The sequence below is a fragment of the Apostichopus japonicus genome, chromosome 15 (assembly GCF_037975245.1).
Source record: "Apostichopus japonicus isolate 1M-3 chromosome 15, ASM3797524v1, whole genome shotgun sequence".
Lineage (NCBI taxonomy): Eukaryota > Metazoa > Echinodermata > Holothuroidea > Aspidochirotida > Stichopodidae > Apostichopus > Apostichopus japonicus.
This window is the reverse complement of record NC_092575.1, coordinates 1,900,699-1,920,875: the sequence shown is the minus strand read 5'-3', so window position 1 is coordinate 1,920,875 and position 20,177 is coordinate 1,900,699. Positions and strand designations below refer to the sequence as shown.

Genomic DNA, 20,177 nt, shown 5'->3' with positions numbered 1-20,177 from the left:
ATAGAGGACGACCTTCTGAGTTAGAAAATAATGAAATTATGACAAGATACGTTTCCATTTAGAAACAAATTTGATAAAATATATTTTGAAAATGATTTTAATTATCAGCTTTCAAAATTCCATAGACTGCTACTTTTCCATTACGAGCATCCTGATTGATACTGTATTTGAGAACTTTAATTTTTCGGCTCAATTTTTTTTTTATCCGATCATTGAGGAATGTTGCTGCATGGGTACTTTCCCTCACCGAATTAGTACCAGAATGGTTCCTTTCTTCTTTAATTTTAAATTTGTACACACAATGGTGAGACTAAGTTCCTAACGAGAAACACACCCATTTGTTATCTTGAAGTTTGTGCCAAATTAAATGGAACATTGCGTAAAACAAAAGTTTATGAAACAAAATTTAAAAAGAACAAAAGTTAAAGAAGACAAGAAAACAAATTGAAACAATTGTGACTATAATTTATTTCTTACTAACAACTACCTGTACAGCCTCTCTTACACAACCCTCAACATCGATCAACCACACTTTGTTTATGCCCTTTCATGATGGCTTCAATAAATAAATACAAAAGGAAACAAAATTGTATACAAGGATGCAATACGTTTGTAAACTAAGATTTGACAGATATCATGTCTTTATATCACTCTGTCAAAGTTTTTCACCTTTTGCATCTTTAAGAGGTGATACCAGCTCACATTCTTCTCCATCTCCCACATGAGACAAACACCCTCCCCCCTCCTTCAAGCCCAAACCTCCCTTCCACCCATACCACCCCAACCTCCTTTCCACATCCACCCATGCATATATTGACTGAACAGTAGCAACCAGTACAGCTAACTTGATAATGAGGCAATTCACTTTTAATCATCTTTACCATCTATTACAAATGTCTCCCATGTAACCTCTCAATGTAACTCTACAGTTGATTGCAGCAACCTCCATTCAACAACAATTTTTTTTTTTGAAATATAGAAATTATTGTTAATATCAATGGTAAGTTCAATTTACATCTTCTTATTATTCAGACTTTTCCCCTTTTGTTTCTTCTCCCATCCATAGGTAAAACCTTTCAAGACTCCCCTGATAGCTGTGTGTCACACCCTCCCTAAAACACCTCCAGTACCACTCCCCCACCCCACACCAACTCCTTTCAATAGTCAAAGTATGTCAAAGAACATACAGAAAATAACTGTACCCATAAAGTTCCTAATAGATAACAAATAAATTTTTAACAAATATTTCAAGCGATGCTTCATATTGCATTTTAAATATTGCATGCACCCTCTAACCAATATGATAACAGTAGAAATGAGTAGTATTTTTACACGTAATACTTCATTCTCATTTATAACAAAAAGTTTTCACCTTTAAGATTCACTTTAATTGTAAACTTAAACAGTCAAGGAAAAAATATCAAAATAATCCCCCAAAGTGCAATTCCAGTAAGGTTTTTCTTTTTTTAAGTTAATTTTAAGTTAAATTCAAAGTCAATCAAAAGTTTTAAGTCAATAGAATAACACCATCTTAAACACAGCGATATTTCTCAGGGCACTTGTCAGATTTTTCTTAGCATCATCACTCAGATATTGATTCTTTAGATCTGGTCTCTGAAAAAAGCAATGAACATTTTACTAGATATCAAAACCATTCCTGTGTAGTATTTTTATTATATAACTTTTCTACTACCAACAAAATCGACAACAACAAAATTTGCATATCATGACATTTGCTGTTTCTTTACTCAAACCCATGAAACTTATTTCTGCATTTCTATAAATGAAAAGAGAAAACACTTTAAAAAAAAAAAAAAAATCAGTCGCATCTCATCTAGTCAGCATATTTCCAGACGAGGATGAGTCTATAGTCGAGAATATTAAGTACACGTTGGTTGTGAATTAAAACTGCCGGACTACGAAACAAGAATATGAAATTTTAATGCTTAATATTTTGCAAGAATGAGATCAATAATACTCTTGAAAAATTGTACATTAAAGCACTGAATGTCAGTCATCACTCATCTCCTGCCTGTATTTTGCTACAATTGAAATAAAATAAATACTGCTAAAGATAAGAACAAAAAGTGTCAGTCCATCATTTTTGGGTTCAATATGAACATCAGTAAGACATTTTATCTGTATCGTATTTTATTCAAAAGTAACCAAAAAACTGGAGTCGGAAATATAATTTGCAGAATGAATCCAAGTGGATTATTGGACCACAGAAGTTTAAAGAACAGCTTGCTGTGTTTGCAATGTAAACACATTAACCATCACATATTAAAGTTACATGAACGATACACTTTGTTTCGGTAGATTTTCAACACAATCATCAACAACACATCCAATAGAAACTGACATCACTTCCTGAATGGATATGTATCTATGTGTTGTTATTTATTAACAGACTTTAGCTATAAACCAGCTCACATTGGCATCATTTTTTGCTTAATTTTCTAAAAGATCACCAGCCTGCCAAATGCAAGATGGTTTGCCTTGTGAACTTTCATTACTAGAGTAATCTCTGCTTTGTCCACAAACTTTGAGACCGAAGTGACTGTCATTTTATTCACTGGTTTCAACACAAGTAGTTCACACAGTTACCACGGAGATGAATTATCAACCATCTAAAATCAAGTTTTTGCCTCCATTTATATGAATTATTAGATAATAAACTATTTGATACATTTGTTACAATTTAAACCAAAAAAACAAGGACCTAGCTGTAATTCGTACCCCAAAAAATGGTAAATAAAACAAACACTATGAATGTTAGATGGGTTACTTTGATTTAAACTTTAAAAGCCTGTCAAATACAAAACTACAACTTTGATCAAACCCTTCTCAAGAATGGCATTCCAAGGTCTAATCTTGGGTAGATTAGGATGACAACCATACCTTTTTTGTGACAATTCCATAGCAAAGAGAAAGGCTACACAAGATAAGCATGCAAAATAGGGATCCATCAGCCTAGGGTTACTGAGTTAAAGCCAAGACAGAGAAAAATTAACGTGCTTTCTCCACAACTGTGGACAAGACAAAGGCCCTTGGAGACATAACAATTTCATTAAACATTTGCTATGTTCATGCCCCCTTCCCCCCCCCCCCCCCCAAATGAGAACTACAAACTTAAAAATACTTTCTGGTGACTGAAGTTGATTTCCTAATAAAGTTTTACTGAATCTTTCAACAAAATGTTTGTCGTATTTTTTAAATGCATCTGCCAACAGTAATTGGATGTCATCATGCAATTCAGTTGAAAATGTCTGTTTTCTAGAAAAATAGATACATTTTCATGAAATTCTAGAACAAGTTTCAAGGATAAGTGAAGAGGAAGATTATAATAGCCTGAGTAAAGCTTTTCAAGAGCATTCTCCCAGAGGGCATCACAGACACCACCCCCCCCCCCACCTGGTCCTACAATGATACAACTTCCTGGAGTAGTTGAAAGGTTAAGCCAGTCAAAATACAGTAGCTTAATACATTGAATCAACTATATCTCAAGTTAAAAGGATTGTCTGGTAGCCCTAAGAAGTAACCTTATAAAACGATCAATAATTTTCCAAACATGTTGTCAAAGTATGAGAATGCTAATGTTGCGTTTGACGGAGAAACAATTTTTTAATCGTTAAGGATGGACATTTCAAATATGATTTGAACAGTTACAAATGTGACGTCATCTTCGCTAATGCAGATTGCGACATAACCCACGCTCCGTACAGCACCTACAGTAATCACAACTAAAACTTTTGGTGAGAAACTGTTGAATTTGAAAACCAGATTTCTACAAGAAGAAAACGTCGAATGGGGGCAATTTTCACATGGTCAGAAAGAGCAAAGTAAGAACTACAAGGAAAATGTATCAAAATCTTCCACCAGACAATTCCTTTAAGGGGCGAGATATCGAGATGGGGTATTTCAACTAGCGGTGTCAAATATTTTTCTCTTCAATATATGTTCCACATTTTTATTCACTGGGAAAACCTTTTATGTTTATTCCCAAGGCTTGTTTCTATTTCACTGAAAACATTTTGTATTTGTATTTTCTGATCCTAATAAAATAATTAATGGAAATACTTTGTAGTATTGGAATCTACCAAAACATAAATAAACCAAAAAAACAACAAACTTTTGTGCACTTTCTTGCCTTACCGTCTTAAAAATTGCTCAAGTTCGAGAGTCCGGAAAAAACAAGTGAACACGATTCCAGACTCCATGGGTAATCACCGATACAGAATGCTCGCATGACGACACGATTAAGGAAGTTACTTGACCGCCGGACGCTTTGCGTCATCGCGACTCGGACCGGATCCGATGCAAGACTGATGCGAGTCCATCTTGAAAAACGTGTCCACGATTTCCATGGTGGTATTTTCACTGTGACAGTTGGCGAGGTACTCTAGTATGTCGACCGGGCCCGAGGTCTTCTCCCTCATTTGGCTCCACTGGGTCAGTATGTTGTGGTATTGCATGACCTTCTCAAAGTTACTCGTCTTGGCGTACAGTCTCGTTAGACCTCTGTAGTCGTACTCCAGTCCGCTGTAGCCTGGACCGAACAGTTTCTTACCTGCAAATACCAATAGATGGATATAAACAAAACTGCTGACGCCGGCGGTTCGAAAATTATCTGGACTCATGACCCACCAGACGGCCCCACTCCTCCACCCCAATCCCCAACCCCTCAGATTCGATGCTCAGAGTGCCTGAAAATTAAGCTGGAACTGTAGATGTTGGTAAACTCTGAAAACTCTAGAGGAATATATCCCAAAGTCTGGACAATTCCATGACCCACAAACATTCTTGTGACCCACTTTTTAACTATTAAGCCACCCAGAACATACCCTTATTCTTCAATTCTTTGGGGAAGAGGATCCAGGGCGGGGGATGGTGGATGGGATAGGGAGTTGGGTATGGGGAGATGATGTACATATTTGCAGTATTCCTCCCACTATTACTTTTTACTGCAAGTTCCATCATCTTCGGCAAGCTAGCTGCTACTGCACTGAATTGTGGGGGATCGTTACCGTTAACTTATTTTCAAATCCTTTCTTAAACTCATTCCACTGCTTCACCCCTCCCAATCCCCAATGTTGTAGGTTCATTCTTTATGCAGGATGGACTATGCCCCCTTCCCCACCCCCTGTTTACTTCTTATAACCCTTTCAGATGCCTTCAATCACTTCAATGATAACAGTAACAGGAACTCACCGATGCTGATTGACCGCAGGTAGAGTTTCTCTGCTTTTTCAAACAGTGCCATGTCATAGTTGTAGAGGGACGCAAGATGGCCGACAGATAGAGCGACCTCGTAATCGTCCTCGCCGAGCAGATTTTCCTTGATCTCAATCGCTTTCAAATGCATCTTCTCGGCTTCCTGCAGAATTTGAGGAAGAAAAAGACAAAATTAATTTAAAAAATAATAAAACATGAAAAACATGAAAAGCATGAAAAGCACGAACAACAGTCAGACCAAATTTTTTTTTCTTTTCCTGTGCTCTTTGTTACAGTTATGGAATCACGGATTAAGTTTTGATCTAGAGATCAATCATGATGCTAACTAACCAACTCGAAATTATTTGCGGATCTTCCGGCTGGATCTCGAAAGAAATACTTTGAAGATAACTTGGTTAATTGTGATTGAAATTAACAACCAAGGCAAACGAATACATAAATGTGTATATGTGAATATCAGGCAGAGCAGTGTAAAGTTTTTATAAAGTTGGTTACCATGGAGAGACATACCTTGTATTTCTTCATGGACTGATAAAGTCTACCTAAGTTCCCATAATGCTTTGCAGTCTGAACGTTAAACTCTCCGAACGCTTTGATGGCAAGATTGAGTGATGATGAGTGCAGGTCGTGGGCCTCCTGAAGTAGTTTGCTTTCCCTCTGTTTATCGTCCGAGTCGATGGCTAACTCCTCCAGTATTAAAGCTGCCAAGAAGAAATAATAAAACTTAATGATATTAGGTTACAGAGCTGGACACGACAAATTCATACATCCAGTCAAAACACATATCACGTTGGTCTCTTCGAAGCCGGTGGCACACTGCCCGACGCATGGCCTTACCATTGAAAAACGCACACTGATCGATTGACCACCACTGGACGGCAACTGTTTCTGTTATCTACTGTTGCTCCTCTAGGTCACATGCAAGTTTATTGTCCTGTGACAGAGTTGGTTTCAGTTTGGAAGGAGACGAATAAATGACTTCAGCTTTTGTTTGAGATCCAACTCTTTATCTCAGAGCTCTGATGAAAATGCTATCACGTGTTAAAGCTCAGAGTTGCATCAACTTCGTATTCACAGCAACTTGTAAAAAGTTTCCAAAAATTATGAAGCACTTTTTGCATATTCCTTGCAGACTCACTAAGGTAACACAAGTGCAACATTTTTCAGAGAAACTCTATCCCAAATCTTATAACAAAAATTTTTAGATATGAGGAAATACTGCATATCTTTATTTATTCATGCAAACAAGAGAATTTATTTGGTGGAAAGACCACCACAGCATTAAAACTGGACTGCACCAGGCTGATCATAAGGACTTTCAAAACTTGTGGGAAGGAGAATGTTGCACTACTGGTTTGCATTTAAAATCTCCCACATTTATAGTCTTCATGATCCCACTGATCCTAATATCCAAACTGATTACACACTGAGCAAAATTGTCACAATGGGCATCCCAGGGGAATAATTATATATAGTTTGCATAGCAAATTTTCACACCTCATCAATTGCTTAGTTATAAAACACTGGGCACATTATGGTCTTGTGTACAAACACATGCTATAATACACCATCTGATTTGCCTAACACTTCCATTATAATTGTAGTAAAGCGATTCCCGAATCGGTTACAGGATTAATTATTCCGTGCATCCCATTGAGAGTAAGGACTAACCTTTGACCCTTCTGGAGGACGCAAGCAGGAGATGGTCGTCAGGGAGGATTTGTGTGATTATGGAGATAGCTTTCTCAGCATGGTCTCTATAAACAGAAAATAGATGAAGATAGAAAGAAAAATCATTTAGCAGATGATATTCTTCATGAAATTACCATAATATATTTGTAGTTCACATTAAAGAAACATTGAATAAAATCATTTTTTGCTTTGACTTTTTAGCTTAAGTCACTTCTTGAATGTTCTTGCCCTAGTAAGGAGGTTATACTTGCCAGCTATGTTATGGAATTAATTTGCTCCTAAATTCCCCCATACATATGAAAACCAGATACAAACATATAAGAGATATAATAGCTAAACTTGGCCAAAACTTCATTACCCAAACAGAGGGTGGGTTGGGGAGTGGAGGATGGCGCCCTAATTTATAGCCAATATCTTGACAAGGATTCTCACCTGAAGTACTACCATTGGACATTCAGATCCAAATAACTACTAAAAGGTCTAAACTTACTTGGCATCTCGGAACCTTCCTGAGCTGTACTGGTGCACATAAGATGCGTAGGCCAGATCCTCATGTGCCACGGCCACATGCAGATTCTGACCACCGAAAGCTGCCAACCTTATATCGAGTGCTTGCTGTGAGGTCGGACAGACAACGGGAGAAAAATTATATCAAAGATGTCAGCAAATATACCAGGAAAAAGGTTTTCATTTTGAGTGAAGATATTGGTCAAGATGATCACTGTTAGCATGAAAATAACCACAGACAATACTGAAGTGACACTCTTTACAGCATCTCATTAGCCTCTCCATCAGAGGATAAAGTAAAGATGATAACGTAGAACATTAGATCCCAAGCTCTTGTTTCAAACCATATGGCGAAAAATGAAATATTGGAATAGATATTTTTACACCTGCTAAACAATGAATAGGAAAAAAATGAAAAAAAATGTAAGGAACGTTTTTGTACGTACTTGATATACGGCTGTGCATTGTATGATAGAGTCTACGTTGAGTAAGTAAAAGCCAAAGTCTAAGAGAACGTCAGAATATTTAGGATGCCTCGTTCCGCAATGTTCTCTGTCGAAGAGCAAAAGTTACACAAACACAGAGTGAAGCATTTGGTATGGTCAATATATTCCTCAAATATGAAACTTTGTGGCTCTCTCAATTTCCAACTGCTGTTCTCACTCCAGGAAGAGAGATTTATTGTAATTTCTACACTTATTGATTACTCTTTCAGAAAATGTGAAAACTGATCATTTTTTCGGCACGAACGTCCCGTGGGGAGACAGACTATTACAGAAAAGTGCAAAATTATAATGTTAAATTTAATGGTACACTGGCAGCCTAGTGTTCCCAATTTTACATTAAAGTACAATGCTGCCTGATATGATTCTCAATGCATCTAATGGCCACCAGCAAAAACCAAGGATGTAAAAAGAAATAAAATGCTACGGTAACCATGACAACCCTATTTTTTGCAATTCCACTTAAAACAATGAGTTGAATAGCATTAAAAGCATTCATATCACAGTTTTACTGTGTGTTACACTTCACAATCTTAATTTAAAATTTCCAAGACTTGAGAAACTTTACCAGAGTTGGAGACAACCTTGGCTGAAAAAATTCTGAGATATCAACTTAAAGGCATTGAAGACTCGCCCAAACCACGTGCCACCCTCTGAAAAAGTTAACTTTCCGTTGCTAGCAAGTGAAGTTTTGTCTTGTAGCTACAAAATGAAACGTGATACCTTGTTATCTAGACCTGAGATGTCCATCACTGCTATGTACACTGTGTTGTGGGTATTGACTGTAGCTGTATGTATTGACTGAACACTAGTGTCTGATTACCGACGGTAGCAAGCTGTGTGTATATTCTGGGATCGATGGTGGTGTCTAACACTTCTGTTACACCTCATTCGAAACTAGGTCAAATTTTCGGCATGAGACGATTCTTTGTGCGCGAGTCTTCACTCCCTTTAAGAATGATGATCACTTCTGTCAATACTTACCGCACTAGAGACACCGCATGCCGTATGAGAAGTTCCGCCTTTTTAAATTCTCGTTTGACAACACACGCTTTGGACGCTGTTCTCAAGACGTTAATGATACTGTGTATTGGTGAGGAGCTATTCATGGCATGTAGAGATCGCAGACAGTATTGGTAAGCCTAGTGAAAGAAATATGTTGATACACAATTAATGTTTCAACATTTTCACAAGGTTATTCAGCAACCTGATTGTAACTAAGAGCTTTGTAAAACAGAAAGAACAAAAAATTGTTCAATAAAGCTACCTATTGAGTTGAAAATTTTGATATAAAGAAAAGGGTGGAGGCAGGATGCTAAAGGAAAGACAATTGACTGTAGAACAGAATCCCCGAAATTTACACTGGGAATGAAAATGTCAGGCACGAGAGTGCAAATGAAACAATACTTCAAATTCAAATTTGATGGCAAACAATTTTTGTGTTGAATTTAATGGATAATAAATAATAATATATAAATAATAATCATATATATATAATAATAATACATATAATATATATATAATAACATATAATATATAAATAATAAATAAATAATTAAGAAAAAAAATAAGAAAAATATTGTTGACATACCTCATCATAATGGCTTCTTGAAAAGAGAAGAGCACATTTCTCAGCTTCCAGGACAGATGCTCCGATCTTTAATCCCGAGTTCTGCAACTGATGCAAGATTTTTGTACCTAGCTGGTACGAGGCCTCAGCTTCTGTATATCTACAATTTGACGTCTGTACGTGGATTAAGCTGGATGAAAAAGCATCGGAAAACAAAGGTTACAATTCATTATCAAATTGGTTAATTGTTTGAGGTTATTGGCATCCGCAGCTTTGCCTCTGAAAGTCTCCTCTCTTTGGATTTCGATTGAAATTTGACAAAACCGTTTTCAACTTCATATCGTTTTGTTTCATGGAAAGGCTGTGTATATTGCTTGAGATCCTTAAGATTTGTACATGTGATAGATGCTTAATATATAGCAAGATGTCACACTGTCGTATGCTGTGGTAGGCTTGGATTCGGCTACAGTAGAGGACACACACAGTTTTGTGCAGCATGGTTCCACCACAGAATTAATTCTGAGGGTTCCATGCACTTGCTATGAAATGCAACTCTGGCCATTTTCTCTGTCGACTGCGATTGGTTTACGCAGAACGACTTAACAAAGGGCAAAATGAGTTTACAATGTAAAATGAGCTCACGCTGCACATAAACAACTTATGCAGTAATAAATACTTAACACTGCATAGCAAACAACTAACACAGTACAATAACTTTGCATGGTCAGTTACTTTATGATGGGTAACTACTTTGCATAGCATAATAAATTAACAAAGCCTTAGTGTTATACAAGACATAAATGCTTTACATCACATCATGAGACTTAATGATGATTTAATGATATAATTCTATGAAGAGTTACATAGAGGTAAAATGATTTTACATAGGCTTATGATTACTTTACATCCATGGACATATAACGACTTAACATAGACGTATGATGCGTTCTCATGGAGGTAAGATGAGCTTTAAGGAATGCAAAATAGATTTACAACATTCAAATGAATTTACACGTAACATGGTGTGACAACAGGCACGCCATGCTACATTATCACCGTATATGAAGTCCTGTGCTCACTCACCAAGACAGCAATGCATTCTAAGCTCATGTGTTTTTATATACAACCACCTATTTCAGCTAATTATTTTCTTTGCGGTCCCTGTAATCACTCACCGTGTACAGCATTCAAATACTCGAGCCAAGCTCTGGTTGTCCTCATACTGCTCACAGATCTTCAGACAGGAGTTGTACGTCTTCTCCGCTTGAAGGAACCAGCCAGCCTCGGATAAAAAGTCGCCTAGAAATACATCAAACAACAGATAGAGATTTCTGTACTGGAACGGTAACAGCAACTGTTGCGAGACTACAATAATTTTCTGATATTTCAATACAGAATACCTAGACTTTTATCTGAACGGGAGTCCGGACATAATAGTCAGGTTAATGGATGGAAGGTTTTACTCTTGATGGTGACAAGAGGAAGTGGTGAATGTCATTGCCAAAGAACAAAAAGCCAAGCTATTCTTCTCCCGTGACCATAAGCCTACTGTATATTCCAGAGCATCTGTCAGGTTAGAAAGTAATTTTTTTCTCAAAATGTTGTGATATTTTTTCTCAAAATGCATCTGGCAACAGCTCAGTGAATGATGTCATCAAAGCAATTGAACTGAAAACGTCTTTTATTTCTTTATAATATTCCAATCAGTTATCCACAAATCAAATCATTATTTCAATTATTTATCCACAGGGAAAAATAATATTTCAACAAACAAGGTCCATTTTGATCAAATTTAAAATACTTCAGAGAATATTGACAGCTACGCAAAAACATTCAAAATGTCTCTGGTTTCAAGAATAAATCGACAAGAAGGTTATAAAAGCCCAAGTACAGATACAGAAGAACATGAGTCATGATGACATCACAGAACCCCACAAATTTGCAGGTTTATTGCCTTTCTCGTATGAAATCCAAGGCCTCAGTTTCCATAATTCCTCAAATTCCTTAGTTACAACGTTCAATTTACACCTATTCACTCGATAACCTGTCCCAACACACCCAACAGTATCCAGTCAAATTGCCCCTTCCCAGGGAATTGGAAATGCTGTATCTATGAGAACCCATTGTGACAACACATTTGATGCTGCCACAATTCATCGCATGGAGACGTTTTAACATTTACATCGTAGATCCCTATTAAATATACCTAATAGGCAAAGCACAATTGGAATACCAATGCCTCGCCTAAAAACAACATGTTATGATCTGTTCAGGACTCGAACGAGCAATCCTCAGATCAAAACTCCATTGCCTTATACCTTGGACTTAATCACAATGCCCACATTTGACATTCTAACCTTGCTATTCATTCTGTAAAGGTCTGAAGGTTGGAAACATTAAAATTAGGTAAGCTAACTTCTCACTACTATAAAGGAACATGCACATGTATGTTGTACTCTGCATCCCAATTATCACTGACTCTGTGAGCAAGGGCACCTTCATGAAAAGTTACTTTTTGACAGCCAGGATGGCTAGTTGGTAATTAGCATGAAGGGATTCCCCTTCCATAATATACAACATATCCATTTTACCCAGTAGAAGCCCTAAGTGTAAGCCCCTCTCTTGTTCAACCCGCTGGTCACTCTGCAGGAGAGTAGCACGAGAACTAAAAGCATCGGAGAGGATGGTGGCCAGATTCATACCGTGGTCCATTAATGCTTGGAAACAGTGATGAAGTAGATTCCTGTAGGCATAGACAATGAAGACAACCATTGAAAAGTAGGTCCTGTAGCCAGGAATTCTGAATTTCAGGAGCAGTACCATATTTTGTGTATAGTTTCTGTGTACACAGTGGTGGTACAAACATGGGAGTTATTTGTCTCCATTAGGGGAAGGGGAGAGGGCTGTTACACACTTGTACAGTGAGTGTTTATTGACATTCTTTTTCATCCAGATTTTTTTTTTTTGCACAGACAGTTTTAAAAATAGACACATGTCATTAAAAGGATTTGGGAAAACTAAAGTTTTTCTACATTAAATTTAAATAGAATTTTCACCACTCAAGCTAGTAAAGAACTAACTTGCAACATGTAGATCCTTTGGTATCAAAATTTGTCAAAGATTGATCAAACTCGACATACAATCCCTCTTTTAACAAACAAACATTTTCATCTTACAAAAGTTTTACATTTGGAAAATGGTTGCCTGAACAGTAAAGTTAAACAAAATCTAAGACAATAAATTTACATGTTTACCTTTTATTTCTGACATGAGAAGCTTTCAAGACTACTTCAAATTGACCTAGGTCACTAAATTCCATAGCCAGTTGGCAGAGATTGCCCTGTTTATACAGCTGTAAAGAGCAAAAGGAAAAAATGAAAAGAAAATAGTCTCAAAACATTGTGAAAGTTAACATCTCTCTGGCAATTTTGTCACAAACGTGTGGCAAAAATAGCAAATACAATAATTGGGTCACATGACGAGATATGATTAATATTAAAATAATTGCTTTTTGTATGTGTGTGTGTGTGTTTGTCTGTTTGCTTGTGTAAATCTGTAGTCCTAGGAATAACACTAGACTACTACTAGCAGAAAGCCAGTGAAAATACTTCAATACACGTTTGATGTACCTTTCAAAAACCAAACATACAGTGCTTATGTTCTACAACACCCTTGAAGACCATCTTGACACTAAGAGCAAAACCCTTGATGTCTTAGTTGTTAACTTCACATCTTTTCTATAACTGAAATTTAAAAATTAGATCTAGGACTGTTAATCTTTTTATCTGTTAGGTTTCTAAATACTGTGATGTGATATGTTTCTGTCCGGTATACAGAAGGAATCAATATGCAAATTAAAGTCCTTACGACTTCCAAGATCTTCCTCGTCACGTTATAATTGTATAGGAAGTTGAACACAAGATAGTCTTTCTAAAACACTGGAGGAATTCCATGCCCCACCTTAATATCTGAAACTAAATCAGACTGCTGCATAACATAAGTCAACCTATTATTATGTTTAACAGAAATGGTACTTCAAAGTTACAAACTGCCCTGAATGTCATCATTAGGACAAAAAATGAAGGAGTTTGTGTGGGTAAAGCAGTATGCAGATGTTATTTACATACAGAGATGATTCGTAAAATTACATGTTGTTGACTGTTTCATGAAACATTGTCAGCTATCAATATCATGACATACTCAAGTAATAGTCCTGTAGGTAATTGTAGACTTAATTATGTAACTTGTCTCTGATATTTCATTATTGGCACAATTATTCCATGCAGTCTGTTTACTTCAGAGCTTTATGTTTTATGGAATGTACTCGGCCTATGACTAGGCCATTTTCCGGCATAGGGAGCAATCTAGTCTAGACATAGGCCTAAGTGAATTTTCGATGGTAGTAAGGCAGGGCATTTACTTCGTGACTTTTGACTACAGTGACGTAGACTACCTGGTACACACATAATTCACTTCAGTAGCCTACGCCGTCAACTTATCCTACATGATATCAGCACCGTATTAGGCTGGCTAATATACTAACGTTAATTAATCCATAAGCCTCCCTACTGTACTACATGCACCTAACGAAGGATGAGTAATAACTTTACCTTGTAATAAACATCAAATTGCACATTACGAGGCAATTGTGGAAGTTCTCTCCTGTATTTCTTAAAGTTAACTACGATACATGAAACAGAAGCATTATATAAAGTTTCGGGAACCCAATGAAGTTCACTTGCGACAATCGCCATGTTATCATTTTCACCGCAACTCGGTTTTACCTTTAATATAGACAACAGAGTTACCATAAAAACATACACAAAGATGCTATACGTCTGCTGTGAGGCGTTCTACAATGAAATGTGTGGCAATGAAGGAGTATAATATTGTTTTACACGAACCGTACCTAGACTTATTAGAAATATGAAATCAAACTTATCAAAGAGAACAAACGCTTAACGAACTGCTAATATATTGCATCAAGCCTGTGTAGGTAAATACGTAAAATTTAGATGGCCTGGCCTTTCGATCCAAGCAGGATCTTCTTCGAAGTAAACAAACAATTCAGCCCAGGTTAAAGAAGATCCTGCTAGCCTGGATGATCGAACGATCAACAGACATATCATACTTATGCCTCTTTCTCCTCGCTTTCCAATCTATTTCCCCTCAACACCGCCACCCCACTCTTCTCTTTCTCCTTTCTATCGGTCACCTTCCACCTCCCTCTCCTAGTCTCTTTCCCTCCAGTCTCCTCTCCTATAGTCCCTGTCTCCCCTCATATGCACCCTTCTCCCCCCCCCCCCCACCTGCATTGGCGTCTTCAATGGGAGGAGATATTGGAGGATATTGGAGGCGAAATTCGGGATAAATAATCCCCAAAATGTTTGGTTCCCCCTTACCCTCCATATCCTACTATCAACATTGCCATCATGTTTCAAAAGAACCAATATAGACAGGAAGATACACCGTGACTTCTACTTAGTAATCAACTAGTTATACGTATACCAAAATATTTCCTGACTTAAAAGCTGAGTAAGTTCTGATAACGGCGAAACCCAAAAAATTTCGGTGGCGATCCCCATCAGATGCCCTATTGCGGGCCCCTGGACTGGCCACGTCGACAGCAGGCTTTTGTGACTCTCATTCTGTTTTCTCCCTCCGCCCACTCCTCATTCCAATGAGAGGTGATGCCACTGCTCAACTCTTTCAACTCCCTTCCGTCTCCTCAAACCCCTACCCTGACCCCACTTTGCCCTTCTCCCCGTCCCATAACGCCGGCAACTATCAACATACATACAGTAACGAAAACTTGACAACTCTATCGTTTTGATCTTTCAAATTATTCCCAGAACCTGCTGGAGTGTTGCGTAAGAAATTAAAATGCTTCATGGTTCATTGCGACATGTTGTTATAAGGTTACACATATATGGTAGGCCATACGAGAAGTATATGCTGATTATTTGTCAATCACATTAGCGAATTTTGAAGCTATATGCTGTGTAGTATCTGTTCCTTTTCGAAGGGAATGGGGATGCACACCCGACGATGATCACACAGTCACAGTCCCGATGCAAGGGGACTGGGGCTGAGAGCGGATCAGTCGTTTGGTAGTTTGGTTTTCGTGCCCAGGTTCTTTCCTGGGCGACTTCTGAGATAGTGTTAATCCCTCTTGCTGCAGCGTGAAAGCAGCGCATTTTTTTTCTGATGAAGAAAGCAAAGTATAACGCAATGGCACGCATTTGCACAGCCAAACACAATTTCTGCAAGATTTTTGTCGAGAAGCGAAAGATACTTGTAGTTTATTGACAAATGTTGACTCCCAATCCGATCTTTTTACCAGTTCGCAATGTTTTGAGCCGTTTTGTTAATCTTCGAAGAGCATTACGCTATGAAAGATTGGAAGACTCCTGAACTAAGATGGATGACCTAACTGGGCAAGTTTTGCGCCTGGCGCAAGAGCTGGAAACATGTAAGGAAGCTTGTCAATAATATTGCATATTATACATAAGCGCAACTAAATTTAAAGTAAAAGTGCCAACTAAACAAAGATGGTCTATTTAATGCCGGTATTGATTCTATTTATACCAGTATGAATACTATTTAATGCCGGTAATTATTCTATTTAAAGCCGGTATTAATTCTATATTAAATGTCGGTATTATTTCTATTTAATACCGGCATATGAAGCTGCATGGTGATTGGCTGTGAATTAATGCCGGTATTAAATTTTCATTCGTACGGACATTAAATCCGCAATTATTGCCCGTATGGCCTACAATTCACATAAAATGCTCGGTATAGGGTGCTTACCGAGTCTCAGTATATGTGTGGGTAGATTTCAAGTCTGCCATGTGTATGCATCACTGACCGTGGAGGTCATCAGTGGTATGCATCCACTGGAAAGTCGTTTACAGGATACCGTACCTTTGAAAGGCGTTTCAGCAGCTCCTAAGCGGTCGGAAATGCGTCCGCAGTCGGTAATATTGAGACCTAATGTTACAAAATTGCACAGTAATTGGTGGATGACCTAACGTTCAAAGTGTACTGAATATAACATTGGCAATATCTCTTAGTTTGAAAAAGAAGAGGTTAAATGAAAAGCATAAATTCATTGAAAGTAATCATGTCAAAATCTTCTTGTAGCTTTCTTTGCATTTCTACCATGCTATTGGATGGAAATTTTCAAAAACCGAAGACCAGATTTATGTACGGTGTCTTTGAAAGATCATATGATGAAGTGAACAAGTTACAGCTATTGATAAGGTTCTTCTTAGCCGACGATTTAAATTTACTATCCACGGAAAAGGTCAATGGAACGAGAAAGAATTACTGCTGAGTAACACATATCTGCTGTGAGGAGTAGCCACATAGAGCAGTGACCGCAACCTATGGGTCGGCTGAGATGAAAGGGTTGTTGGGGGGGGGGGGGGTAGGAATCAAACTACTCAGTGGCGGCAACTCTTGTATAGTACAGCATTTATAGTGGTAAATACATGCGTATATGTGAGTGGGGCTGTGTTAAATGCCAGAATGGAGGAGAGGGGGAGGGACGGAACACAAAGTGATCAAACATTACCCGATATCTTCGAATTGCTACTTGTTTATTACATTTTCATCTTCTTCAGTGTATCGTTGACTGAGTGTTTTCTTGATGGGCCCGAACAGTCGGCGAGGTTGTTCACCAATCGTTGTCCTTTCCTTCCATTGTAAATAAACTCACATATAGTGTAATTTATGAATAAACACAACATTTAATTCTTAGAATGAAGCTTGAAAAGAAAGAATACATACATTAATGTGACTCTCACCAACAGATCTATAAGTTTTTTTATTTTGTCTCAATAGAGAATGCGAAAAATCGGGCAAGTTCTCCATATGGCACAAAAAAATAAGCTTGACGGTAAAATAAATCGGCAATTATAGTGCAAACGGGCGCAAGGTAATTTATATATGGTTGTCATCAGAATAAGGATCCTAGTTGCTTCTTCTGACGTAGTTTTGTCACGGACCCTTAAAGGGTGTGAAGACTCGCGCAAAAAGAAACGTCTAATGCCGGTAATCTGACCTACTGTAGTTTTAGGGAGGCGTATGACACCGCCTTTACCTACCTACCTACCTACCTACCCTTCGAATTTGCAGCTGAAACTGGGCCCGAGCGAACCGTTACATCATTGAGACCTAATGTTACAAAAGTCAATTGCAATTGATATTTGACCTACCGTTCAAAATGTACTGAAAATTCTCATTACCGATATCTCTTGTTTAAAAACTGAAAATGTTCTATGCAATATACGGATACATTAAAAGTGCTAATTTTGAAGAATTTCCTAACCTCATTCGTTTTTTTTTTACCCTTCTGTTTGAATAAAAATGTAAATGTACCGTTTACGCACCATGAACATTCTGAAGAAGTTAAACGGATACCGAGCTGTTGTTGCATAACGAGATGGGTCTAATCTTTGACAGATCTGAGGGTGCGAAACAAATAGTTTCTTCTGGTTTTTGAAACAGACATGCACCAACTTCACAGAACCAACGTGAAATATCGTCATTATTTCCCTATATAAAATAACGTACAATTCTCTTAATATCGAAGGGATGGCCTCAACTGAAATTTACTGTCTACAAGCAAACCATAAACAGGAATTAGATACACAACCATGTTTACTTCTTTTGACTATGATTTACCCACCGTCTTCTTCAAAAAATTTGCTGATTTGAAACTAATGTATTCGATTTGATTTATTTCACACCAAAATACAAAGACAATCCAAGACACATGGTGTAGGAATAACACAGAAAAATTTGTCCAGCACTTAACATAAAGACTCAACATGCAACGTTTCGCTCCCTTGCCGCGTCCCCTCCCCCGGCCCTCTCTAAGGGTACCTGTGGTGGGCACATGTACTGACGCCACGCCGACATGGCTTCGCGCCCATTTGTTTTGATTTTTGTTGCTATCATTGTTATGTTTATGAAAAGTAGTCTAGCGCCATCTTTACATTTTTCGCCGCACGTGAATTACTGATTAGGTAGGTGACGACGGCTCTTTATTATTTCCTAAGGATCAGCGACCGCAACTGACTTGTGGATAGTATCTTATGAAACGATGACTGTTGGCACAAGATTCATTTGTATTTGTCGTAGATCGTTAAAGGTCTGCCGACACCTAAGAACAATATTGTCCTTATCACTCTAATAGTTACAGGCATTAGAAATCATGAAATTAGCTGCAACACCGTCAAAATCCATTACAGATGGACCATTTTACAAATCCAGCCAGTTGGGACAATTTCCTAACGCTAATACCTGTCTAAACTGTTCTCCGATATCATGATTCAAAGCACTGGTATTGACAGTACAAGCAGTTCCTAACCTTGATCTGATAGAAACATGACATTCATGCTTCTCGTACTGGGAATACGAGTGCTCTGAAAGCGGGACAGGCACTACAGTATAAAAAAAAAATGTCCCAACTGAGCGGCAAGCGAAATTATTTTTCCCACTTCGACGCGGCCATATTAGCATAATGGGCGTGGACTATCGGTCGTTGTTACGGCTTATTGGTCACGTCACAGACTATGCAGTGATATCTCTCGGGTGTTTGTTTGGGTGCTGAAAGTTCTCAATTAAGTTACATGTCAGGGATTCTAGTACACGAACCAGTATAATAAATAGTATAGTACAGAGGGACGTTGCTATTTAGGCATAGTTATAGCAGGGAGCTGCTACTCTAACAGTAACAGCTCCCTGGTTATAGTTAATACAGACGCAAGTGACAACTGTTTAATAAAATGGGTAGAATATTTCAAGTCCGTAACAATACCCAGTAGCGTACGTAAACTAATGATGAAAGCACGTAGGCTCCTTACTGCCGTTTAAAAGGGGGTTCATTTATAAATGAACAAATAATTTAGAATGATGGATAAAACAATATGGGGCACAATACAATACATGTATCTTTGTAGGTTTTTAGCATTGAAAGGTCAGTGGGCCTACCTGGTGTAATATGAAGTGTAATAATCAATACCACGGGAGGTTCATTTATAACTTTTCCAGACCCTGCTGTCACGGGAGGTTCTTTTCCAAACACGGGAGGTTCATAACACATCTAATAAACAAACACAGTTTGATTTTGTGATGGAATTTACCTCAAGAGCTCCATAAGACCCGATTGACTGGGAGGAGCAGTCGCACATCATCATGGATCTCATGAAGTCATGTCTTAGGCCTGAGTATATTAGGCCTGAGTATATTAGCTGAGTATATTATTAAAGAGCTATACGTTAGAGCTCGAAGTCGAAGTCACAAACTTGCCGGCCTGTGACGTATTTCATAAGCCACGCCCATGTGGCCGCGTCGAAGTGGGAAAAATAATTTCGCGAGCGGCAAGTCTTTTTATTTTTTATTTATGAACATTAGCTAATTATGCACATTAATGATGAAAAGGGAGTGACTGCCTATTTTTCTGTTATGCTATCCCTTTGTTGTCACAGCCCTTCGTTTCAACACAGGTTTGTGGCCTAATGCGATAGTTTGAAATATGTTGTCTTCTTTGAAAAGAGGAACATATATACGAGGGCTTTTGATTAGGGTTTGACCGTTTTTGAGCCCTAAAATATGAAACTTTGATGAGCGCAACACTCCACGTCATAGTTTGTACATAT

General features: G+C 37.9%; 1 protein-coding gene across 1 annotated transcript; it reads right to left on the bottom strand.

Moving 5' to 3' along the window:
• Positions 1-448: 448 nt before the first annotated feature.
• LOC139980792 (amyloid protein-binding protein 2-like) lies at positions 449-14,310 on the bottom strand. Its single transcript, XM_071992727.1, has 12 exons — positions 14,118-14,310; positions 12,762-12,859; positions 12,099-12,250; positions 10,683-10,806; positions 9,529-9,697; positions 8,922-9,079; positions 7,881-7,986; positions 7,418-7,542; positions 6,907-6,992; positions 5,746-5,936; positions 5,212-5,377; positions 449-4,570 (listed from the first exon to the last, which is right to left on the bottom strand). The coding sequence occupies exons 1-12, from the start codon at positions 14,259-14,261 to the stop codon at positions 4,269-4,271; spliced, it is 1,821 nt and encodes a 606-aa protein (XP_071848828.1). The 5' UTR covers positions 14,262-14,310; the 3' UTR covers positions 449-4,268.
• Between the last annotated feature and the right edge of the window lie 5,867 nt (positions 14,311-20,177).

Excerpts from the sequence above, each read along its gene's own strand:
- LOC139980792 (XM_071992727.1), bottom strand. The coding sequence starts at position 14,261 with ATGGCGATTGTCGCAAGTGAACTTCATTGGGTTCCCGAAACTTTATAT. Across the intron at positions 12,251-12,761 it reads TCTCATGTCAGAAATAAAAG|GAATCTACTTCATCACTGTT; the intron begins GTAAACATGTAA and ends CTATGCCTACAG. Across the intron at positions 6,993-7,417 it reads GGAAGGTTCCGAGATGCCAA|AGACCATGCTGAGAAAGCTA; the intron begins GTAAGTTTAGAC and ends TTCTGTTTATAG.